Source organism: Tiliqua scincoides, chromosome 3 (assembly GCF_035046505.1).
Source record: "Tiliqua scincoides isolate rTilSci1 chromosome 3, rTilSci1.hap2, whole genome shotgun sequence".
Classification (NCBI taxonomy): Eukaryota; Metazoa; Chordata; class Lepidosauria; order Squamata; family Scincidae; genus Tiliqua; species Tiliqua scincoides.
In genome coordinates this window covers 171,281,053-171,308,147 of record NC_089823.1, presented here as the reverse complement: position 1 = coordinate 171,308,147, position 27,095 = coordinate 171,281,053, and the positions used below count along the sequence as shown (strand labels likewise).

The following is a 27,095-nucleotide window of genomic DNA, read 5'->3' as shown; positions in this document are numbered from 1 at the left end:
CGAGGGAGAGTAACGGCCCAAGGTCACCCAGGAAGTTTCATGACTGATTGGGGATTTGAACCTGGATCTTCCAAGTCTCAGTTCATCTCCTGAACCACTACACCAGTGGTTCTCAAAGTTTTTAAGCACTGGGACCCAGCCCTAATGAATAGCCTTAAGGCTTGAGGGGCTTATTCATGTGACCCAACTTTCACCTGCCATCACTACCTGTCATTGACAGAGTTGGAAAACACACACACACACACACACACACACACACACAGAGAGAGAGAGAGAGAGAGAGAGAGAGCAGAAAAAGATGTTCAAACATTTATCTTCTATTTATACAAGCTTGCAAACTTCAGGAGCTCAGCTTTTTCAGAGCAGTTAGCAACCATCTTGCAAATTGCAGGAGCTCAGCTCTTTGCAGGGCAGTTAGCAGTGATCTGATTTTTGAATCAGATCTCAGGGTTTGAAGCAATTAGTTATCTGATCTTTCACCTCTGCTTTCATTGGAGGTTCTGTGGGACTCAACAGAAATTGGGTCACAACCCACCAAGTGCATCCCGACCCACGACTCACCAAGTGCATTCCAACCCACTGCACCACACCATCCTGGCTCTCTCTATGCAAACGTAGATTCATTTTCTTTCTATCAATAACATGACAAGCTCATTATTAAATTTTTCCTCCCTCAAATCACTTCCAACATTGTCAATTTTCTCACAACTTGAATTTAATCATTTTTATATTAAGTTTCTAAGGCAGCATTCTTATACACTCTTTTCTGGGAGTAAGCTCCATTGAACATAGTGAGACTTGATTCTGGGTAGAAATGCATATGATTGTGCTGTAACAGTTTCCATGGAAAGGAAAGATTCCTAGAAGCACTGATATTCCACAAGGATCTCAGTACCGCACTGCAAATCTTTGCCAATGTTCACTATGAACTGCAAGCAACTCTGGAAAACAAGTTAGTAATATAAATACCTTTATCACTGCTCTCAAAAAGGTACTGGGCTATAACTCTTTATAGGCTACATGAAGTGTTGTAAAAAGGAGAACATCTGTTCCTAATTAAATGACCTAAAAATCAAACACATGAATGTGTTAGCTTGCTAAGATCCCATATGAATGTCTAGATATACAGAGCTGTCTTTTCAATGAATAACGATATTTTAAAAGATGGCTACACATATCCACTCATCCCACCTATCCCCTGATGGTACCTTATTGGTTCCTTCTAGTAATATTGAGGATTCAGGGGTTGGCCAGGCCAGATGGTCTTGGTCAGCACCCAACTTCACCAACTATTGGTATCACTTCTGAACATGGAAAAAAATGATGCTACTAAACCACTATAAAATCTATTACTATTCCTTTTTGCAGGTAGTCTTTAGTTATAGAAAGATAAAAGATATAACCCATAACTTCTTTAGTTGCAGCCAATAAATATGAACCAGCATGATGAAAAAGAAAATAAAAAGGGAAAATGAAAAGGGAAACTAAAAGAGGAAACTAACCACAATCTATTTCATGGATGATTTTGAAGAAATACTGCATTTGTATAGGTTTCTAATATGTAGATCTGAATGTACATAGTAATTGTGTACGTGTGTGTGTGTGAGAGAGAGAGAGAGAGCACATGAGTAAGCAAGTGGATTGTTCTATAAGGTTATGCTATCAAAATCAGCCAAAAGAAAAACTAACCTGTGAATAAAAATTGTTCGTTGGTTTCCACGGCTCACCATTCAAAAGACGGGGAATTAATATTTCATAATGCTCCAGCTGGTTTTTTGGAATCCATTGCCTAGAAAATTCCAGTTTACTATCTGCATCACCTCCTAGAAAAAGTAAATAAATTTCATGTTAATAAAGAGCAGAATTGCTGTCTTCCCAAGGGGAGAAAGGCAAGTAAATAAATGAAATAAGTTGAAAATGAAACAGACCAATGTATATTTTCCTCCAAGTTCAGCCAATGGCAACCTACTAAAAGCATGATACCCAAGTAAACATTCATTTAGCCTATTTAAAAAAAAAACACAGAACAGAGGACACAGAATGTATGTTCAGGCTACTTCCAAAACCCTTGAAACGCCTGTGTCTTCACTCTGAAATTCCTCCATTCTGTAGGCATTAAATGGACAACTCCTATGTGCATCCCACAAAGCAGGGTTTATATAGACAAACTTAAAATGTACTCTTCACAAGGCTGAACATGCAAACAGTTGATCAGAAGGCATATTCATTACCCCAATATGCTGTCTGAATCAGGGCCAGCCCGGCTAAGAGGCAAGCTGCCTTGAGCAGCAGATGGGCAGAGGTGCACCCATCAACCACAACTGCAGCCACCTCACCTTGATCTCTATTCCCTTGATCTCATCTCACCAAGTCTCTATTCAGTAGCCCTGTTTTCAAATAGAACAGCAGAGCCAGTTAGCTGAAGGAAGTTGGAGAAAGCACTATCCCACTTCCAAAAAAGTCTGTTCTTTTCAGGAAGTGAGGGAGTGCTTCACCTAACTTTCTCCTTCCAGGTGACTCTGCTGCCTTATTTGAAAATAGGGCAGCAGAGCAATGATTCTGAGGAGGGAAGGAGGTTTTAAAAAAAGTGAGTGGGTGGATGGATGGGTTGTGTGGGGGAACTCCAGCACTGCTGCCAAAGAGGGTGACAACACAGGCAGAAGACTGTTGCTAACAATCCCCACAACGTGTCTTCTAATCCTGGCCAGGCAGGGGAGATTCAACCTGCTTAGAGACAGGAGTACGTGGGCACGCATTTATGTGTGCACCAATAAAAGAGTGTACACTGGTACAAAGGGGCAGGTACATGTGCACATTACCAAAAAGCAGAAGGGCAGCAAAACTTTGGACAGCAGAATTTTGGGCAGCAAATCAGTAACAATTTCAACTGGCAAATTAGCTTGGATTGTCCTTGGTTTGAACAACACATTTGACTGAGCCTATGACACATGCCACAGAGACACTCAACATGTAGTAATCTAGCAACGCACCATTCAGCTGCACTGGAAGGCAGAAGAGGTCAAGTTTTAATCTGAAAGCATTTAAAACATTTTCTTACATGTGGCTCTCAATAAGGAAATAAAACACTGATGGTGCAAAACGATTGAGCAATTTCAGATAGTGTTCCTCACTAAAACCAACCATTTAAGTGTTATTGCTTTAGTACTTGCATAAGTAGTGGTGGCATGAAAAACTTGTAACTAACACTTTATAGACTACTGCCTTGAACTCAGTTCTGTTCAGACTAGACAAAATAGATTGAAAAGGATGTTGTCAGATTTCTGGACAATTCAGTGCCGACGCACCATATGCTTTTGTTATTAGCTCGTCATCTGAGGTAATGGTGAACTTTATTCGTTGGCGAGCTGCTATTTCTGTCAGAAGGAGCGCAAAGCAATATATATCTATTAAAAGCATAAAACTAATATAACTGCAAAGTTTAAAATCCAAAATGTGCCAAAACAGCCATACATCCAGAGAATAAACAGACATAGCCTGAGCTCCTACCAGGCAGGCAACAGACACTCTGCAGTAGCTTTCCAAAGATTTCCCAGATAGGAAAGTTTCTACTTAGGAGTAAAAGCTCCTAGGGATAAAGCAGGCCTTATTTGACAGATGAAAGAGCGGTTCTGACCACCAAGAATGCATTCAAGACACACCAAACAAAATGTCAGATTGACCACATACTGTACTAGTATTAGTATTTTTCTTCACAATAGCACTTGACGAAAAAACAGAGTGGACACCAGATGCTTTGTAAGCAGCCGTACAGGTTGAAACTCATTATTCGCATGGTTTCTGTTCCAAGCACTCACGTGGATGGCAAAAAACGCACTATAGCAAATCAATTTAAAAAACAAAGTTTCTTTGCTCCGGTGATTTAAAAACAGCCTTGCTGACCTTTGTGATGTAAGATAAAAGTCCTTAAGAAGACAATCCATCAATCAGTCGTCCTCTAAGCGCTAACAAAGGTGCTTCACTCAGCCCCTCCCTTCACCAATGCTCCCTTCACCAAGTGATCACCTTTCTTTCACGTGCTCAGGGGAAGGGAGGGGTCGCCTGGAGAGAGAAGGATTGATGGATTGTCAGCCAGCTGCTCTCTCTCTCATTAAGGAGGCTATTGTTAAAGGACTGTTCAGTTTTTAAATCTGATTTTAAAGGGATGCACTTTTCCCCTTCTCCATGGATCAGTACATTCATTCTCATTTGCAGTGGCCATTCATGTTGAGTCAAATCCGTGTATAAAAAATCTGTGTATAAATAGGCTAGACCTGTATACTGTATACCAGTGGTTCGCACACATTTAGCACCAGGACCCACTTTTTAGAATGAGAACCTGACAGGATCCACCCGAAGTGATGTCATGACCCGAAGTGACATCATCAAGAAGGAAAATTTTTTAACAATCCTAGGGTGCAATCCTACCCACACTTACCCAGGAGTAAGTCCCATTGACTATCATTGTTAAAAGCATAAACGTAGTAGCCCAAGTACAGATCTGTCACATTTTCCCAAATGCAGTCACATACCATGGTAGCATCAAGTGTAATATATTAAAAATAAAATTTTGAAATGAATGGGGACCCACCTGAAATTGGCTCACAATTCACCAAGTGGGTCCTGACCCACAGTTTGAGAAACACTGCGTATACACTTTCTTCCCCAGACATACAATACAAGCAAAAATTCTGTTTCACGTTAGACTTAGGCCTGAATCATCATCACTAAGCTTACAATTGCCATTAAAACAGGAGAAATGGTATCCTCAGGTCTGTGTCACTGAATCCACACATTTTTCCTGACAATGCAAGTCTATTTCCTAGGAGAGGTGACAGAGCCCAATCATGCTTTTACCACTTCAATGTGCAGGTGGGGGCCTGCATGACTGAATGGTCTTCCATACAAAAGAAAAATTCAATGCACATTGAAAATTAGATGGCAGGAAAAATCATTTTCTCTGTGCATGCATTTTGGTTTTTTTGAGGTTTTTTAAAATCCACACACAGGGGAGCATTAAATCATGTGTGCTCTACAGTCCAAAGTGGCACAGTCTGGACACAGGTTTATCACCTTGGTCATTCTATTAAGTCTGTACTGTTAAAAATAGGTGAATAGGAATTTTCTGTCTTATTTTTTCCATGCCTCTGACAGAGTCCCTTTTACTGTACACAATAAAGTTATAAGAGCTTTCACATTTATCTTGCACAAAAAGTTTAAGCAATTTTAATTCCAAACGATTTTATTATCGCCGTCAAATATGTTTTTTGTGCATCTTTAAGCATTTTATCCAACTCCAAGCAGAATTCACAGTTGTGCGTCCTTTAACAAGATAGCAGAATTTCATTCAACAGCAGTCTTAATTCTCAATTATCTCAGTGGTTTCAAAATCTTTTATTTGGAACACACTAGGCGCAAAGTATTTAAGATCCCTAGGTGTCCATGATGTGTATTATTGAAAGAAACATCTCCAAAAGAGACCGCATAAACTCTGACTGAGCTCACATGATGTGCACTACAGATTCAGTTTACTTAGATTAATACTGATGTGTCAAAAAAAGAAAAAGAAAAGGTCTCATCATGCAACATTTCTGAGGGAATGGTTTTTTTCTGAGCTCTATTCCCCAATTTTTAATCACACTAATTACATTATATCTGCCAGAGGAACAGCTCTGAAATGTAATGAGTCAGGAAATAGAATTCTCTGCATCTCAAATTACTCACCATGTGCATAGTCCAGCCAATATTAAAAACTTTTAGGTCACACTGATTTTAATAGGACAATTAAACTTGTGCTTAACTTTTTCCCACTGAATGGTGGTTGAAGTGCTGAAATCGGGCAGGATTGCAGTCAAATTTCATGCCTATATTTTAGTGTTCTCTGCAAAAGCATAAGACTATCCATCTAAACCTTTGCATAGTTTCTCAGAAGTAAAACCCACCAAGTTCAATGGGACTTACTCCTAAGTATTCATGCACAGAGTTAGTTACAGTGAAATACAAATGCTCTGGAAACTGAAAGATATCAAAGTTTCTTGTCCATGATGAAATCAAACCATCTCACCCCTATCACCTCACATGCAGTCACTTTTTGCACCAACTAAAGTTTCCAAATGGTCTTCAGTGTGCCCATGTAGAGCCTTCAATGTGCCCATGTACAGCACATTACAATAATCTAATTTGTAAGTAACCAGTTAATTGATTAACATGGTCAAGTCTGACTGACTCTGGTATGGGTACAGCTAGTACATTGGCCTAAGCTGGGCAAAGAATCCCTAACCACCACTACCACTAGAGATCCAGAGGCAGAGTTAGATCTAGGAGCACCCCCAAACAGAGTACCAGCTTCTTCAAGGCAAGCGCAACCCCATCAGAATATATGCCTCAGTAGACTGCCATTATCTATCTATCTATCTATCTATCTATCTATCTATCTATATCTATATCTATATCTATATCTATATCTATATCTATATCTATATCTATATATATAAATGTCCTAACTGACTCATCAATGCCCAGCCAAAACCCTGGACCTAGAAACATGAAATTTGGGGAGTATATTCCTTCCATGATGTAAGGACCCATTAAGAAGGGATTTTTAGAAATTTGACCCCTAAGGGGGTGAAAAGTGATTTCCTTTCACTATTTTTAATAAATCGGAGGCTTGGGAAGCTCTGTGGAGGGGTCTATACCCCTCCCCCGCAAGCTAGCCTGCTGATGAGTAGAACACCCTCTTCTGTCCCAGCAATGGTGTGATTTTAGAGATCACGTTACTGCCTTTCCCTCTTCCCGCGCCTTAAAAGAGCATAGGCCAGTGCTTCCCAGGCTGGTGGGTTGTGACCCACTGTTTTGGTACCGCTGCCTTTGAGGTTTTCCTGAAAGAAAAAAGCATAGTCCAGGTAACATCAAAAGTGAAACCTAACAAATAACTTCCTAGGAGAAGTAGAGTTTGTTGCTGTGAAATGAGAAATTTTGGGCTCTGCTGAAGATTTCTTTTCAGTTCACTAGAGCAACGACAACCACTTGAAATGAAATGGCTTCATTTTCATTCCAGCTACAAGATTCATAACAGTAGCTTCCATGGAAAACTTCATGAAAGTTTTGAAAAAGAAAACAGCACAATATTCTTGCCCTCAAAATATTTCACGGATGCATTTCTTAACAGACAATGTTTACTCAAAGAGCTAACCTTTCAACAAATAAAAAAAGATGAAAAACTTGGGAAACCATAGATTTACTCCAGCAATATCAAGTCAAAACAATCAGTTTTGGAGAATTGGGAAGAAAGTGGTGAACTCAAAAAGTAAACATGTGTAGATCAAGAACACATCATACTAAAAAAATCTAACTTCCTTGACAAATAGATTTATGTAGCCAATGCATTCATCTTAATCCCATGAATCAATCCTTAATCCCATGAATCAATCCTTAATCCCATGAATCAATCCTTCAATGTTCTTAACCAGAGGCATAATTTGGTATAATTTGGCATATGCCAGGCCAAATTCTGGCATAATCCTATAACAGCTATACATACAAGGGTAGGGTAGTGGCTTGCTGACAAAGTAGGTTAGCCAACCAACTTTGTTATCCTTCTCAGGAAATTGATCCAGATTTAGCTTCAGCTAAGCAAAATTCCTATCTGCAGATCAGTAAGATCAGACTTCATGTGGCAAAATGATATATAACCTGCACAGTAAACCCTTCCAGAAATAGAACATTAACTAATACTGAAAAACACTGCACCACAGAAATCCCATTGCCAGCAGTTAAAATAGGACAGTGGTTTACAAATTTTCAGCACCAAGACCCACTTTTTAGAATAAGAATCTGTCAGAACCCACCAGAAGTGATGTCATGACCAGAAGTGACATCATCAAGCAGGAAGAGTTTTAGCAATTCTAGGCTGCAATCCTACCCACACTTACCCAGGAGTAAGTCCCCATTATCATTGTTAAAAGCATATACACAGTAGCCTGTTAAAAGTACAGATCTGTGCAGTCACACACCATGGTAGCAGCAAATCTATTAAAAATAAAATATTGAAATGAATGGGGACCCACCTGAAATTGGCTCGTGACCCACATAGTGGGTCCTGACCCACAGTTTGACAATCACTGAAATAGAACATTCTAAGAGTGACCCTTTCAACCCCAAACAGTAAAACCAAGAAACAAAAGCAGGCAGAACATTTGAGAGCAATGGTATTTATTATATAAGGCAGGAAAGCATTGTTGGAAGGGGCGGAAGAAAAACAGTATAGTCAGCAAAGCCACCCCCTTCTTATGGTAAGATATTCCACCCAGCTAGTTTCAATCAATCGAAAAATATGCAAGAGAGGAGGCTGGTAAAGCTTTCAGAAGAAATATATTACACACAGTTCATTGTTGTGTACATGCATCTTCTGAAGTCTCTACTACTTTGGAACAGAGAACCCTAGAGCTGTTCCCTTTTTGTGGAAGTCTGGTGAGGATGACCTGGTGGGGCATGAAGCCCCAGCAGAGCACATCCTTCCTCTGTGATCATCTGGCTCTGGAAGGAAGAGATAATGTAAGAAGGAGGGGAGAAAGGAAATTTTTTTAAGGACCATATCTCCTGCAAAAGATGTAGAGCGGCAGATGAAAGGTCTCAGGTGACTGGAGAATACACCGTCCTCCAGAACCCTGCAGGTGGCATTGAATCCAAATTCCAATAAGCGTACCAGTATGAAATAGAGGCTAGGAAGCCAAACTGTATAAAGAGATACAAATGGAGGAAGGTGTATCAGCTGGACAGAGTCATAAAGACAGACAGCAAAACAGAATTCTTAACAACTCAATCAAAAAAGGATAAGATATAGATAAGATGTCAAGTTCAGGGATGAAGAACGTCCTATACAATTCAAACCATATTTGTATGCATAATTTAATTTTTTCCCATACAGTTGAGATATGGAAAGCAGAAAGTCCTGTTGTAAACATAGAAGAACACACACTGTGTAAGAAACAAAAACAAGAAGTGTGTTGTAAACATCCAGGGAAACAAGGGACAGTAAGCTTCTAAACATTCTCTGAGATGGACATTCTCCAATATTTCTGCCTACTTACAGCAAATGGCTTCTTCTACCACAGATATGCTTTCTTCAATTCTTGGTCATGACAAGACCATATTGTTACATAAACAGATCCACAATGCAGTCCTGACAGATTTCTTGGTTTGTCTAAGCTCTGCAAATCCATGACAGAAACGTTATATAGATCTTATGAGCTTATTGTTAGCCACCTTGGTGGCCCATTGGGGAGGGGAATGTGCAAAAATCTCTAGAAAACAAACAAATGTTGGAACAACCAGATTACTTTATTGCAATCCTACATCCTTCTCACAGCCATTTTTATTGTGAGGGCAACAAGCTTCAGTACGATTATTGTACATTTGGAAACTGGAAACTATACATTGAAACTATTCTTTGGCAAATATGGTCAGTTCAAATCTAAGGAAAAATGACAGCAACTCAGTTCTATGTAATACATTTTACTTAAATGACAAAGTATAACTTATACAATATACATTGCTGAAGAGTGGAGATGCAGTCAAGTTAAAACCGAATTTATACGTACGTTTCAGAGTAGCAGCAACAGATAACATTGGCAGAAATGCCTAGGGCCTGTTAGATATGGAGTAAGGAAGATTGCTCTGAAGGGAAGGGTATACAGTCTACACTACAGAACTGTCACTCATGCACTGACAAGAACTTTTGTATATGAAAATGATAAATACCTGTCTAGACAACTGTAAGAAAAAAACTGAAAGTTACATAAGGAAAGCACAATGTTGTTGTTGTTTTTTAATATAATGCTTAGATGGCCCCATTTAAGGATGGAGCAGCCTTCCTAGGTCATATGTATATACATCCTTCATCAGAAACAATAAACCTGTTTGTTTCAACCTTAAGTTTTCAGGTATGATCAGTTAGCATTTTGGGGGGAGGGGTGCAACAGCCATATATGTTTTTAAACAGTACAGTACTACAATACTGTACAATAGGACCTGGAGTACATTTGTACCCAGACAATAAGCAAATTATTTAAAATTGATCCCACCTTTCCACTTCCAGGTGGAAACTGTCAAGGAGATTTTCAGAATTAAAATAATAATTAAAAAAAAAAACACGCACTGAATTCCAGCCAATGAAGAACCAGAACCACAAAAATGTATGCACAGATAAACCAAATGCATGTTGAAAAGTCTTTAACTGATGACAGAACTCTGGCAAAGCAGAGGCCAAATGAACATATCAGGGTGGGAAGTTGCACAGTCTGAGTTCCAGAACAGAAACCCCACTTCCTCTCCCCCCCTATACAGTACTTCTGAAGAGGTAGCTATGCTAAAGAGCCTCACCACATGATCCTCCGGTGCAAACATGATGTTGATTACAACCTACTTGAGTGAATAATTTCTGGTTCTCTTCTTAAGTGTGACTACTTTTCTGTGTTCTCATACAGCATCTGTCTTTTTCTGAGTAGGCTACAATTTGACTGAATAATAATGCTTTCACAGCTCTGTCTCTCCCTAGGCCACTGAATTCCTGAGCATCTCTTAGTACAGTTTAATAATCAATGGTTAAAATAATCCAATTCACAATTTCAGAGTTTGCAGGGAACCCAGTACTGAATGCAGTGTGACTGAAACATCTCACAAGGGACAGGGGGAGAAGCTAGAAGATGGATTTTGTATCAGAACCCGTTGAGTTGGTAGAGCAGCTCCAGACCTTCAAGGAGGTGCAAACAAGCACCCGAGATATTGAAAAGAAGACTGCAGGATTTCCCCTTAATTTTAACCTTCTTGACATTTACCATGCTGCTTTTTGTAACAGTGATTCACATTACTGTTCATGCTTCTGTAGCAAAAGCAATTGTTGTAGCACTCAAACTTTTTTGAGAATAATACCAAGAATAAGGTGGTCCAACACAAAGCCCATGAGCCACATAATTTTTTGGGTGGCTCTCGAAAAACCAACCATACCCACCGCCTTTTCCTTCAATTGCTTCGGCAGGTCAGAACCTGGAAGCAACTGGTAGTGACGTCACCACATCACTGCTAATTACTTCTGCATCTGTGCACTCGGTGGTGACACCAGGATCATGTGGCTCCCTTGCTATTAAAAGTTGGACCGCCCTGACCTGGAATCTACTTTCTAAAATGAGCTTCAGTTCTGCACAAGCTCTGTGTGTGTAAATCCTACTGACCTCATCCAAAGAACAGTCTCCCATTCTCCCATAAACAGGGTGACCAGATACAGTGGAGGACAGAGTGCATATACCTTTAACCATTGTACAGAAGAGGGAATTTTGGCAGGTGCAGCTCAACATGGAAGGATTTAAAAAGCTGCACCTGCCAAAATTTTCTCTTTTATCCAATGGTTAAAGGTATAGGCGTTCTGTCCTCCATTGTATCTGGTCACCCTGTCCATAAATATATGCTGCATTTATTACAAAGCATTTCTTCATTAGCTCAGCAGTTCCCAAACTTTGAGTCCCAGTGACCCAATTTTTGGTTTGTCGAAAAACTGACAGGGCAAATTAGGCTATGTGCATCAAGGGTTAAATAAACTGCTAACTGGGGGGGAGCACTGCTGCCAATCATCATTATAGCTGCACCCCTTGACATTTATAAATCAGGCAGCAGCTTCTAGGCCAGTGTTTCCCAACCTGGAGGTCGAGACCCCCCAGGGCAGTGGGAAACGTTCCCTCTTAAGGTGAGTGATGACTTGGCAGTGATGGTACTTCCAGGTTCCTGCCAACACTGCTAAGAAAAAAATAAGTGGGGTTTTGGACATACCCATCTGCAGTGGTGGCTGGAGACACGGCAAAACCCAGGGTCTCACTGCCACCAAACACAGATAAGTCCAAAAAACTCTTTTTTAACTTAGTCGGTGGCGGTGTGAACCCAGAAGTGCTGTTGCCATTATCACCACCGAGTCACCACCTCCATTACCAGACCCCTGCAAACACTCACAGGTTCCCTTACCTTTAAATAAAGGTTGGGAACCACTGCATTAGCTCCAACTTATTCTTAACTGAATTCTAAAATTATCTCATTCATTTAAATCTTGTATTTTTCCTCTCTACAAAATTAATAGTCTTGTAAAAAATGTAGAGAACATTAAAAAATCAGCTAAGGCCTTTGATGCGCCTCAGGACACAACTGCAACTCAAGGACTGCATTTCTGAATCTAATTTTCAGTTCCTTCAGCTTCTAATCAAAATGTATCCACTCTCTAACTTGACAGGGCTGCCAACTTCAAACTAATCTGCACAGGGTTTTGTTGCATGTCCATTTGATCTTTTACATTGCTCAGATTCATAAGACATGACTGCTCACATGAGAAAGATGAGTTCTAAGTATTGCCATTCCCTTTAGCTAAGCAGCATAAAAAATACCATGCAACATTTCAGTTCTATAATTCAAAGAAATAGTCACTGTCATCACTTGCTCTTTTGTGAATCATTTTCTTCTGAGCCATAACTTGTGCTGATAAAATAGTCTGCAAAAAGAAATAGTCCTGCCTTTCATCAAATTAGATACCTTTTTATAACTGCATGTTTGACAGGAATGTGGAAATTTTACAGTGTTACCCATCATTCAGAGGTGAAGGTCAGTGATAAGGTCACAATGATCAATTAGGACTGGCCAGCTGAACATAGTGGTGTATTGAGAATAAATGGTCTTGCATAGATATAGAAGAACACATTGTAAACCATGCCTGCTCAACAGTTGGAACTTCTTAATCTCTCAGCTTCTGAAGCATAACTTCTGGAAGACTGTACACAATAAAGTCGTTCATTCTGTGAGCCATATGACTCCATCAGTCATTCAAACACATGTTTGGCACTGGGTGAGAGAGGAGAACTTATTTAAGCCAAATATTTCAAACGCTAAATGTGTTTGAGAAAACAAAACCAACAACATACCTAGTTGGTTTATATAATTGGTGTAATATCTCTATAAAGTTTTTGTTCCTTGTATGTTGGCATGGCTAAACTACTTGGTATGCTGGACTATATCCAACATGGGGGGGGGGGGGTCACCTGCGTCAAGACATGAGAAGCAGGCATTAGAGGGAAACTGTTAAAGCTGGCTTTTTCAAATGAGTTTCTCTCCCCCCCCATCACCTTGCTGTCCTGTTTCTGAACTATTTGTCTCATCCTAAAGAAACAGTGCTACAGTATACTAAGATTTAGATAAGAAAGTCAGCGTAAGAAGCTACTCTACAACCCAAGGCTAACACAGTACTTAAATTACATTTGTAAAGATTCTTCTGTCCAGTAAAAGAAACAATCTTGCATGTTCACTGAAATGTAAAGGCACCAAACTCTGAACATTAATCACCAATTTTCAAGATAGGCGGGTTTCATTTAAGTACACCAGAGCACACTTCATTTCCCCCAATATGCAGTACTTACACACACTTTAATGGAGAAACTGCTTTCCAGATGTTTGCAAAAGATAGTTAGGTCTGAAAGAGAGCTTGAAAGGGGTCAGTTAGCAAGAGAAGAGTTTTGATGATCACACTTAAGATTCTGTTAAAAAGGGGGAATGAATAGTCCTTTTGTTGCAATCCAGAGAACATTCCCATGTGGCAACATGGTGGATAACTTCCTATGCAATATCCTCTTCCCCACTTATCCACATAGCAAAATGACAACAAGGGATGTTGTGCATTATGTGTCATAAGATGTAATAAATGCTTGCACACTTTGTACAAAGAAAAACACAATCCTAATATTAGAGGGCAGGGGTTAGCACTTTGTTCAAAGATTTGTAACAGAATTGTTGCTATGCTGATTTCAGCATAAATTCTTCCAATAAAAGTTGACCTGTTTTGTTATTTTAATCCAAGATTTACTGAAATGCACACAGGGTTCAAATTTAATGTCTTGTTAGTCTTTGTTCCAAAAGACATTCAGATCTCCATCTTAATCGCTTGAACAGAACTCTGCCAAAAATCTGGTAAGAGGTTTAGAAACTTTAACAAACTCTCACCTCAGTTGTTGGAAGCAGCTTGACTTCCTGTATATATCATAATAATCTACTGGCAGTATGGAATGCTTTGCAGTATTAGCTGGAAAATGTGCTTTTTACAAGCATCCATATGTATTAAAAACATTCATTCAAATTTTCCCCCAAATATATGCAAAAGTGATATAAAAACATGAAGAGATTGTAGTCATGGGGAGGAGCCCTGATGTCAGTGCCTCCCTTCTTTCCCGAGACTTCATGCTGGAGCTAAAATCTGCCAACCGACCGCACTGCTACCACGACAACAAAGCCAGACAGAAAGAGGCTGTTTTCTAAAGCCCCCGTCTCAAACAAATGACTATTTCCCACAATTCTAATACTGTAGTAGCACATAACCCAGGTTTCTGGATCACAAGGCAAGATTCCAATTGAGTTCAACTAACTGTAGGCAGACAGGGTTAAAATGTAAAAAGAGTTTATTTAAAATACAGTGTGGAAAGGCTTGGATAATAAAAGGAAGGAAGGAATAAAAGAAGCCATCTTGAGAAATAGGTTGGCATTGGTTATGCCCAGGTGCAGATCTTAGCAAAATAGCAGCAGGTGATTACAAGCAAAGCAGACTAAATTCCTTACATATCTAAATCTCACTGTTCCTTATTCGATATCTATTACAAATAAGTATTGGTTGATGAGCCAACATGTCTCTGGTCCCCAGGAGGCAGCTGACAGTTTGGCCATGCTCAGATGGGAACTGTGAGAGACTCAAGCCAGCATGCAAGTGCACATGTGTCCCTTTGTGCTCAACCTTGAGCAACCTGTGGTTGATGATGTCACTGGTCTGACTGGATAGTTTGATGCCTGCCTGGACATCCCTACCTGCCCTCTCGTCTACTTAGGTGTGTTTGCATGCCCAGTGCACAAGATCATGCCTATTGCAGCAGTGGCACTGAGCAAGAACAAATGCTCTGATGGGACAAACGATGAAGACAAGGAATGCAGAAAATGATCTGCCTGACCATGCAGTTTTCCTGTAGTAGTGCTGATTTTCAAAGTGTCTCAAGGAAGGCTTTTTCCTACTGAACTTTATGCTGAAGTTTTCCTTAAGAGAAATGGGGAGGGGGGAGAGAAGAAGGAAGGAAGAATTGCTAATTTATCATAGAGATGTATACCAATATCCAGGCTCATAGAAAGCATTATGAAATTGTTTTTCTGAAACTTGTTACCTCCACTTATTGCAGTGAGGACACATTGTCCTCTTCTATGCATCTACTTCCGTAGCACTACCAAAGCATTCAGATTATTTAGAATGCTCAATTCATCAGAAAGCACAGTCCCAGTCTAAAAAATAACTCTGAAGACTTTTTAATTCTAGGAAAGACTGCATCAGAAGAACACCAAGTTTTCTCTCTATTCATGCTCTTTTCTTCTGTTTATGATTTGAGGATATATTTCTGCATGACTCAAGGCCACATGGCACAGGCACCTTGTTGAAATTAGGCAGGTCTGACTCTGATTGTGTGACCTCCTAAGACATTCATGTATGCTTCCCCAAATTCCATCATGGAAGAAGGGTAAAATACAAATGCTATGAATAACCCAGAAACTCTGGTTGGTTCCTTCAAAGCCAAGTGGACTTGGGGCCAATCCAGACCCGTTCACGCTGGCTCAGCACTGGCGTGCAGTATCGCAAATGTGCCATAAGGCACACCTGTGACACTTACTGCCTGGCCAGCATGGGCACTGCCTCAGCATGAGCCTGCACAGGGTGGAGGATGGGCAACCGCTGTCCTTAGCTCCAGGCAAACGTCAGGTGACAGAAAAGTGAGTGGAGGCATGGGGGGGAGTTCTGGGGTGGTGGGAAGATGGGGAGAAGGCGTGGTGGGGAGGTAGTGGTGTAGGAGGGGCAGAACCAGCAGAGCTCAGCTCAGCCAAATCCATAGCCCCGCGTTAGGCCTCCTGGCCTGACACAGGGCTGCTTTAATCTGCGCCAGCTAAGTAGACAGTGCAGAGTCGAGTAGCCCCATTATGGTGCTTACTTGGGGAAAGAGGACAAATGTCCCCCTCCCCCAAGGAGACATTGGGAGTAGCTGGCGGCTGCCCAATCTTCATAGGATAGGCACTGGGTGCCGGACAGCTCAGGATTGGGCTGTTAAACTCTCTCTTCAGTCCTTAGTGTTTTGCATCTTGCACTGTGGCACAATGCAACAGAGCTTCTGTCTAAACAATCAGATGCAATTAGTAGTCTTCCATCTAAAACAAATACTAGTTCCAATTTAACACCACACCACAAAGATATTCTTTGAAACTGACCAATTGTGATAGACAGCTGGCTTTGTGATACAGCACAGAAGCAGCTGTTCTGCCACCCTGGCATTTAATTCCCACTAACAAAACAGTCAACATGGATGGAAAGTGAGCCTTCAAAGTATTAATTAGAATAAACATGATTTGGAAGGTCAGCTGACATAAAAGGTCATAGCCATATGCAATGGATAAAAGCCCACCTCAAGTATATTACAGTTGAGCAACATCTCATTTTGACTAGTTTTACGCAGATAAACAATACCCTTGCTTACGCTTTGCCACTTACTGTCAAAAAGCACCTTGAGACTCGGCACTTGAGCAAGCAAGGAGATTAGCGCAGGCTAGTGATGAATAGAACTACTCAAAGAGTTCCGGTCCCTGCATACATTGATGCTGGCATGCTCATTTCACTTGTTTAATGCGGTATCAGGACAAAGAGCTGGAGGATTTTTCATTTGATATTATGCTGCTTTGCATCATATCACCATTCACCAAACAGTGCAGTTTACACTGTAATTTCATCTTTCACAGATACACAGCCATATGCAAGGTGTTTTCTTACACTCAATCAACAGAGACCATAGCTATATTGTGGGGAACACAAATACTGTAAAAACACATTCGCCACAACAAATTTAAGACACTGCCAGAAAAGTTTTAATTTGTGCATGATTAGAATCTCTTGCATGTGACAGCTGGCAGCAGACACGGCAACAGGTGCAAGAACCATTTCTGCCAACTTCCATATCCAAATCTGTATGCCTTGCTGTATGTTATTAGCGCCAGCAGAACTAACAGGCCATGAAATGCTCTGCTTGTTGCCATATTAGATCATAGATTTGGGAGAAGAAAGAATGTGTTTATCCAGTCTATGGTTTTTGTGTTGCCTTTTCAAGTATGCAGAGTACATTTAAATCTTCACTGCTCTTAGTCAAGTTCCAGACCAGAAATGACACTGAAAAATGAAACCATTTAATGGGACCACACTTTTAAAGAACTGAAGAATATCGCTCATTTAAAAAACACAGAATGCGTGTTTTAGGAGGTTCTGCAGGATAAAATTTAAAAAGAGTCACTATGAAAATGAAACATTCAAGTGCTATGTTTCCAAAGAAAATTTTAAGAAATTGCACTGTATGGACATAAATGTTCCAACATTCCTTAGTTCATGATAAGCAAGGGCTGGGTTATAATTTCCTCTCTCTGGAAGGAATTCTATCCAGGATCTAGAACTGCCATGTTTCAGTCAGCCCCCAAATTCTATACCAGGGGTGTCCAAAGTTTTTGGCAGGAGGGCCACATTATCTCTCTGACACTGTGTTGGGGGCCAGGGGGAAAAAAAGAATTAATTTACATTTAAAATTTGAATACATTTACATAAGTATACATAAATGAATGTATTAAAGATGAACTTATATTAATGAATGAAGGTCTTACAGTAGCTCAAGGCCTATAAAAGGCCTTGCACAAAGCAAGGCTGGCCTTTCCTTTGCTGCTGCTACTGCATCACAGACATGAAACAGCAAGCAGTGGAGGAAGCCCTCATCCCACAGTTCACGCGAGAGATCAAACAGTCGCCCTCATGCTGAGAGCAGTTGCATCGGGCCAGTGTGGGCTCCAACAGATCTCTGGAGGGCCAGAGGCTCATTGGAGACTGGGGGCTCCCTGAGGGCTGCATTGAGAGGCCTCGAGGGCTGCATGTGGTCCCAGGGCTGGGGTTTGGGCACCCCTGTTCTATACCATTAACCTTTTCAGGGCTTAAAGGAAATCTTTAACAAAAAAATTTTCTTTCCAATCAGAGTGACTGTCCTTTTTCTGCATTGCACATGGTGCAGGAAATTATTCCACGCATCAATGCAGTAAATGCACTTTTTCTGCCAGTAGTAACTGCAGCAGAGACAGCAGGAACAGCAACAACACAACAGGGTGCAGGAGAAGGATGAGGAAACAGGCACTTTGAAGACTCTCCCAGGGATAAGGAAGCCTACATGCCTCAGAAAACTGTAACAAAAGACCAGAGCCATTTGTAGCCAATGATAGTGCTGGGCTTTTTCAGCACTGCTTTCACCTCTTCACTTACTGAGCTCACAGCACTTAAGCTACAATGAACTCCATATTCCTCAATTTCTCACAGTCTGCTTATTTCTTGCAGTGAACTCTCTCTACTGTCTATTGATCTTTTTCTTGTCTTTTAGTAGTAGTGTCCCAGAAAGCTGCATTCTTATTCACCTGCCATTTGGGCAGTTTTGTTCCAGAAATTTATAACAGCACCTGCCTGCTTTAATTCACCACTAACATAATGCTGCTTTGTATGCTCTCCTATTAATGTGTTCGACCAGAAGTACATAGAAGTGAATGGGCAATGAATAACTCATTGTTTCCTAGCACCTCAGCTAAGCAGTGGAAGCCCCAATCTTTGTTTATATAAAACAAATAAAATTCCATTCTATTTTAAATACTCTAGATGGGACACAACCAGGACCATAAAACTTACTTTTCCTATCTACATAAAACCAAATGAATCCAACTTTTAACATATATCTGCAGGTCAACTAATGGCTAGAGGGACTCATATCAATACAATTAAGGGCCCAATCCAATCCAATTTTCTGGTGTCTGCAGCTGTGCCAATGGAGCACGCTCTGCATACTGTGATGGGGAGGCAGGCACAGAGGCCTCCTTAAGGTATGGGAACATTTGTTCCCTTCACTTAGGGCTGCATTGTGCTGCACCAGTGCTGGAAAATTGAATAGGATCTGGCCCTAAGTCATAATTCCAACAGCCCATAACTTGGTAATTTTCAAATATTGCAGCCTGTGCTTATCCAATACACACTTACCTGAGATTAAGTTCTATTGAACTTTTGAGTTAGTAGACATGCACAGGATTGGGCTGTTAGTCTTTTTATTCATTCATTCATTCATACATACTCCTCTGATTCTGGAGACATATTGGCAAAACCACATGTTCTGTGCTTTAGTTTGAAGTCCATTTGTCACTCTGCAACCCATGGGAAGTACCCCAACATTACCCAAAGCATCTCAAATATATAGATAAATGTACAATGTTGAGAGCAGGGCAACTCAGAAGAAATGAACAGACCTAAAAAGTTAAAATCAAACACGAAGTAGGATGGCTATCTTCAGCAGCAATATAATTTTTTTCCACTAATCAAAGTTCCTAACTCTCTCAGAGTCATTTAAATTCATTATATAAACATTTAGGCAGTTAAACTGCCTAAAATTGCTTTGTGTAGTGCTTACTGTTTATGCACAGTAACCCATTTTATGCTTTAATGTCTCTGGTGTATCGTTTTTCTTCTTAAACTAACACCAATATCATGCCGATCATATTATGGATCCTGTGAGCCAATTATTTAGCCTAGAAGCAGCATTACTCAGTAAAGTAGCACATTGCAAGTTGAATCCCTCAAGCACATATGCTTAGCAAGAACTAAAAGAAGCCATTTAAATTTCACATCCATCAGTACTGTCTGTCACTGATAAAAATGATACTACCCCATGCTGTTACATGCACACTATACAGCTTTGAGTAACTCCACAATTAGATTTTATTTCTGTGTAGTAACATACAGAAGTATAACACACTGTGACATCACAACATTATGGGACACGTGTCACATGATGTCACTTCTAGGTTTTTCCTGGAGGAGGGGCACTCAATTCAGCGGCTTCACACCCCTCCATGCTCCTGTGGATGCTCCCTTTTCTGGGGAGCCTAAGAGGCTGCCATGCCCACCCATTTGGCCCAGGGCAGGTGCTCTTCAGGCTCTGCCCTAATTACAGCTCTGGTAACATAATGAAATGGAGATGTACTTGATATGGAAATTCTCAAGAATCCATGGCTTTGCTTTACTTATGACAATTTCAAAAATAAATGGGTCTTTGGCAAGAGTCCTAATAAGCATTTCAATAGCACTTTCCAAGAATGCAAAACGCTTGACGGTGCATTATCTTTACGTAATCCTTACAACAGCCTGTATTATTGTCCCTCTATTGCAGCTGGGGCTGAGAGGGAGTAATATGGCTGTTCACCAAATGCGCTCATGGCAGAGGCAAGATTTAAACTGGAGAAGTTCATGGTTCAAACTGGTGCACTACACCAGCTTTCATACAGGCCACTGTATGCATGTAGTGGGAAGGCCACTACATATGTATGCCCTTAAATCTGAATGACTGCAAGATGCGTCAGAGAGACCTAACATAGCAATGATTATGCATATAGAGCAGGCTCTGGCCCATGGGACAGATCTAGTGCCCTTGCTAATCCTTCCTAAGCATGAATGGAGCTTACCATTCCAAGGGGGAGGCTTCCATTGTTGATACTATTTCCTCCCCCCCCCTCCATGTTCGCTCAGCCCTGCCACTTCTGCATTCTGCTGCCCCAGCACTCTGCTTCAGGATTTCCTGACAGACAAAATGGGGTGGAGCAAACATGGGGGGAGGGTGATTGGCAGCAACAATGGGAGGGCACCAGGATGCGGGTCTTCTGTTGTCTTGAGTGCTCCCTGAGGTATCTGGTGGGCCACTGTGAGATACAGAAAGTTGGAATAGGAGGGCCTTTAGCCTGATCTAGCAGGACTTACAGTACTTTCTTATGACATTCCAAGAGGAAAGCTCTGCAGACCTTCTTGTCTGTAGTCCGTACTTTCCCATATTTTTCACGCTTCTTTCTCACTAGGGGCACAAGTGTCCGTTCAAGCCCATTTGTTTCCATTAACTAACTTCAGAGTCACACGGAGAGGAAACCAGCCTGTGTTTACAGCCTTTACAGAAATATGTTGTTCCTTAAGGGTGTCCAGGAACCAAATTGGGAGTCAACCATTCAGATGGGCATTCAGTATCAGTGGCATTGCAAGGGGGATGAGGGCTGTACCAGGTGATGCACACAGAGGGGACGACATGCACTAGTGACCAAAATCATGTTTTGTAGGAATAATTCCATGTTATATATCATTTGATGCACAATTTACAGCAGGATGCAATGAATGCAATGAAGAAGACTGTGCTGAAATATCTGTGTCCTATTAAAAGATATAGCCAAAAAAATCAGCAGAGTGCAGCAAAAGAACATCACTACATCCCCACCCAGGCAGTTTTCCCACCCACTGCATGGGACAAGGTCCATCACGGGGGTGATGTGCTAGCCTTCTGCACCAGGTGATACAAATCCTAGTGGTACCACTGCTCAGCATTATATCTGATGAGGGACAGGGTGACCAGATGTCATAACTGCAAAGAAGGACAAGGCACCCCAAAATGTAGGGCATCAAAGAAAAATGTAGGACATGACAAAACAAAAGCTAAAAACACTCATCTATTGATACCGTGTGGTTAATTTAAACACTATATTATTTATTAAAATTAAACTATATTACATATAATTTATTAATTACGTGCTGCCTGCAGGGACCGCTCCTAGGGAAAAGGAGATCATTAAAATTCTTTTCCAGGACATGAGGCTAAAATAGAGGACATGTCCTGGAAAAAGAAGACTTGTGGTCACACTGGTGAGGGAGCACCACGCAGGCAAAATGTGGAGGAGGGGTGCAGGGCCTAGGAGAGGGAGGTAAAGGGGATAATTTGTACCCGGGGCACAGGGTCAGAAAGGGGTCCCAGGAGCTAAAGGAGGGGGCCCAGAAAGTTCCTGGGATCTGACATTTTCCTATCTCACCTGAACTCACTGCCAGCACATGATGCTGGGGCACAACCATGTGCATGCTGTGTTAACTGTTGCTGCAAGCCATACACACCAGGCCCAGTGAAGCAACCATGACCCTCCTTAACACAGTGTTAATCTGGGAGGAACCTGGCCTGCTACAGTAGCTCTTTGGCTTGTGGATCCCATGACCATGAAGGAGTGTATAGAAGCTCAGGGACCCAGCTGTGGGGTTATAGCTGCCACAGAAGTTCATTTTGGTCCATCCTAGTGTGAGCCTAAAGACGATGATGCTAATTTTCTGCAATGGATTTTCTATATTTCAAAGTTTTTAGAGAGACTTAGGAGTGTGTTTGGTTTCCCATATTACTTTATCTAGCTGCCCCTGCCACATGTCAGGTAGACCTGGGCTCTGCATCAAGAAGCCTGGGTAGACCTGGGCTTCAAAGGCTATTGTGGCTGTCAGCAGCCTCCCCTGCCCTATTTTGCCCACCCCATTCTGCTGCCCCCATTGCGCCCCTCCCCCTTTGGGAAGGGACCCAGAAGAAACTTTGTACCCCCTGATAAAATTCCTCCCATAGGCCCTGGGGGGGGGGTGCAAGTTGTAGCACCTCCTGGTATTGGAACTGATACAGGTCAGAGTAACCAGCTGAGCTGTATCCTGAGGCGGGGCTTCTCCTCAAGCCTTTTTCCAAGTCATGCTTTCGGCAGCAGCTGGAGCTCCCCCACCTCTCCACGGCAGGCTTCCCCCTCCCTTAAGGACCGGCAGAAACTCCACGGGAGGGGAGGCTCTGCCAGGGCAGCACAGGCGTCACCTGCTCCACGTCCCACTCAGGACGCAGGAGGGGAAAGCGAAGCCCCTCGCGAGGGGGGCCCTCGGTTGCTGGCAGAGGGAGGGCGAGGGGGACATGCAGAAGCGCCTGCCCGCTTGCAGGACGGAGCCGGTGGGGGCAGGGCGCGGGGAGACCCTGCCTGGCCACTCTCTCCAGCGCAAGGGAGGCGTACCGCGCGGAAGCCGCCTGGACTTGCTCCCTTCCACAAGTCACACACAAGGGGGGCGGCTGGCTGGCTGGGCGCTCCAGTCTGCCCCACTGAGGGCAAGCGCAGCCTGGGGCCAGTGCAGAAAAAGCGGGCGCTCCCCTGACCCAGCAAGAGCGCACCCTCGGGGAGAGAGGCAGCCCAGTCCTGTGCGTGTCTACTCAGAAGTAAGTCCCACTGAGTTCAGCGGCTTGCAGCCTGCCCCCACTTGGTCGGCTGGCCGCCTTGCCAGCTGGAAAAGCCGTGGCCAACTTACCTGGAGTGCCGCATGCCGGTGCAATTAAGAGGCCGGTCAGGCTGAGCAGCAGCAGAAAGAGCAGGTCGGCGGCGGGGGGAGGAAGAGGAGGAGGCGAGAGGGGGCAGCGCGGCCGTTCTGCTGCGTGGAGCCGCCTGGACATCTTAGCTCCGACTGAGAGACCAAAACTTTCATCAGCCGGGGCTGGAGGGGAGCAGCCCCATTAAGATACAGTTACATACACAGAGGGAGAGCTGCAACTCAGGATGTGAGAGATTTCCTGCATGCAGTTGACTCCAAACCCCTCCTGCTGCTGCTGCATCGACTGATGCTGATGATGATCTGGGCTTTGCTTTCATTTTTTTTTTAATTGTAGGGTTTGTTGTTTTGTGTGTGTGTTTTTTTTTCTTTCTTTCTTGGCAAGATCACATCTGTGGACCGTTGCAATCACTGCCCAGATTTGTCCTGGTTGGCTGAGAGGAGGCACTAAAAAAACAAAATGGGTGAGTGCAGAGAAGGCCCGCCTGTGAAAAACTGCCCCTTGCCAACACTTACAGTTCTCATGACAATGGAACAAATGATTGTCTTCGCCCTGCCACACTGGGTCCTAGTGTCCTCTGGAATGTGCAGGCAACAGCAATGTTGCAAAAAAAAAAAAGAAAAAAAAAAAAGAGGTGACCTGCCAATTTTTCCAATGCCTTTGGAAGGAGACTCCCTCATTTGGGATTAATTTGAAGGCTGGCTGTAAAATCTCGCTTCCCCTCCAGGGGTGATGAATGAGCTTGTTTTGTCTCAAAACGTCTCTGCTTCTCTTGTCTGGAATAGTTTTGTGTTGTGTGTGTCTGTGTGCGACTCAAATGATTTTGGTTCAAAAGTGATAGACAACTGTTGGCTGCTCCTTCTGGAAAATGGAGGGATTCTTTGTTGGTATTCTAATTACTCTGCTTAATTCCAGTGCCCGAGTGGATTGTATTTTATGTCATTTTAAAATGTAAGGGATAAAATGTTTCTTCAGTTTTGCCTCCCTCTGGATGGTTCTGTTTAAAATCTCTTTCTGTCACAGCTGTCAGAAAAATGAAAAGATATTACTTTGTGTCTGACACCCGGTCACCCATCACTAGAACATATGTAAATGGATGATGTTTGCGATCTGCTTTCTTTATGACAGACTGGGGGGAAAAAGAGATCAGTGTTCCAGAATTGGGTAGATGAGTTCCTGCAACTGGATCTGATGAGCCACATGTTGTAGCCTTTGTATGGGTGATTGAAATCAATTTATTGATACATTTGGAATGGCTCCAGAAGGCAGGGGTGTCCATAGACATATACACACCCCATGCACATATAGGCAACAGAATTACCTCCATTGGAAATAAATATAAAAGAGGTTATTGGGTAAGGCAGTGATTTCAGCAGCCAATACTCAGCTGTCTTTCTTGGCAGTTACCATGCAATCCCATGCATGCCTACTCAGATGTAAGTTCCATTGAAGTAAGGTTCAGACTGCAGTCCAAGTTCGGTTTGAGAAACAGTATTCAACATCCTGTTCACATGTCACTGGAAGGCAAAATAATAAAACTCAGACTTATTTACTTCAGCCATGTCATGTAGTCAACATCATTGGAGAAAGATATTATGCTCAGAATGGTCAGTGGCAAAAGACAACAAGGCCACCAAAGAAGTGTTGCCTGGATGCAATCGAAGCAGACACTGACCAAAATATAAAGCAACTGAAAGAAGCTGTACAAAATTGGAAATCAGGGAGAGAGCTGGCTCATGGAATCACCAAGGGTCAGACATGACTGAATGGATAATTCATTTCACTTGCTAGGGTTTGCTGGGTGTGGTGATCCAGGAGGGAGAAGAGCTTAAGAACATCAGAGCCCTGCAGGATCCCAGGTCAAAGGCCTATGTAGTTTAGCTTCTTGTATCTCACAGGGGCCCACCGCATGCATCAGGGAGCACACAAGACAACAAGATATCTGTGTCCTGTTGCTACTCCCTTGCAGCTGGCACTCTGAAGTACCCTTCTTCTAAAACCAGGAGGTTGAACATACCCATCGTAGCTTGTAACCTGTGATGGACTTTTCCTCCAGAAATTCAATTCCAGTCCATACATATGGGGAGCAAGAGCTTAGTCTCACCTCAATGCTGTCTGTCACTGCAGTCAAATTTCAATAAGGGGGATGGGTGCAGGGCTAAGTGGCATGTTCTTACTTCCCCTCCCCCCATATGTGCACTGTGTCCAACTCAGCCCTAACAACTCAAATGAACTAATAATTGTTCAGATTCTGCTTTGGTCTGGATATGGTGTGCAAAATCATCCATTTTAGCTTTTGAAAACTAGCCTTGGGACCTTCAGAATATTAAATTTCACATACTGATTCAACATTAACATGCACTCCTTGTATTCTCTCTCTTCTTTCTGATCATAAACACACTCCATTTCCTAGAATACTGGATGGTGGTCACCACCTCCTGTTTCCTTCAACAAATTGCAATGTTACAGTGGATTTTTAATCAACCTTTGGGACATATGCCAGCCAGGCTTTTCTGCAGTCTATTATTATTTTAGTAGGGATTTGCAAAGCTGAAGAAAGTTAGGCATAGCAACCTAATTAGGTAGCATAAGGAAGCTAATTACCAATCAGTTATTTCAGAAATTGACTTTCATTGAAAGTGGTCAGCAGGAACCTCAAATGTTACAAATGTCTGGTGCTTAGAAGAGAGACATCTCACAAACCAAAGGGAATGGGATGAGGTCACTCATTCTTCATCTTCAGTTCTTAACTGGCACTTGGGGCAGGTTGTCCTCTCAACCAATATGCTGCTGTAGTTGCCTGTCATTCATGACACACTTCCACGCTTGGTGATATTTCTCACCTTGCCAATGGTCAATCGTTGGTTCCTTATATCTTCCTCAATCTGTTTGAGCCACATTTTCTTTGAAGCTACCCATTGAACCCTCCAGAAGGAGGTCGCTCTAGCCAGAGGAGCTTCTGTTACCAGTTGGCTGATGATCATTCTGCAGACGTGACCAAACCATTGCAGGATGCATTTATGGATTTTTTTAAACTGATGGTTGATGATTGCACCTGGTCCAAATTGTCTCATTAATTGTGGCAATCATGAAGAAAGACCTCAAGCTTGTTCATGTCTGATAGGAGCAGAATCCATGTTTCCGATCCATATAGGAGAATTGGCAAGGTCTGTTTAGAAGAGGTGAATTTTGGTCTTGATGGAGATACTGGCATTCTTCCAGAGACACTGTTTGAACAAGGCAAATGCTACTGTTGCCTTGCCAATCTTGCTGTGGATACACAGCCACCTTACTAGAGCTAAGGAAGTCTAGTTCTGCTCAGTACCTGGATGGACTGACTTCTGGAAACCCCAAATATACTACATTGAGTTGCATGATAGAATAAAGACGGGATATCTATTCATGTGCTGACAGATAGGTCTGTTACATCTTTTTATTGTTTTATAGTAATGTCTTATGAATTCAGCATTTAGGAAAATGTGCTGATATTAATACTTCATTATAAAAGTCAAGATTAAGGTAAATACTTTACTAATTCAATGCATTTTACACATATAATGTCATATTTTGATATAATAGAACGTATTCAGCTAGCATACTTCAAGTGTTCAGTCTGCTAAGCTTCACATGCTCTAATTCTCATCACAACTTTGTAAGGGCAGGTATTATCCTCATAAGCTTTTACCTTATGCTTTTGAGTTTCATCCACATAATAGTGCTAAGTGTGGAAAAGATTATCTAGAAGCAGATTATTTGGTTGATTGGGACAGAAGCTATGCTGATTCTTCCTTAGCTTGCTGT

General features: G+C 42.0%; 1 protein-coding gene across 1 annotated transcript in view; it reads right to left on the bottom strand.

The window, feature by feature from the left end:
* Positions 1–23,417, bottom strand: part of ADAM12 (ADAM metallopeptidase domain 12) — a 277,330-nt gene extending 253,913 nt beyond the window's left edge. The window contains exons 1-2 of the mRNA XM_066621438.1: positions 23,276–23,417; positions 1,690–1,823 (exon numbers count right to left, since the gene is read on the bottom strand). Of these exons, the coding sequence (XP_066477535.1) occupies positions 1,690–1,823; positions 23,276–23,417 (276 nt within the window). The remainder of the gene's footprint in view (positions 1–1,689; positions 1,824–23,275) is intronic.
* Positions 23,418–27,095: the final 3,678 nt, after the last annotated feature.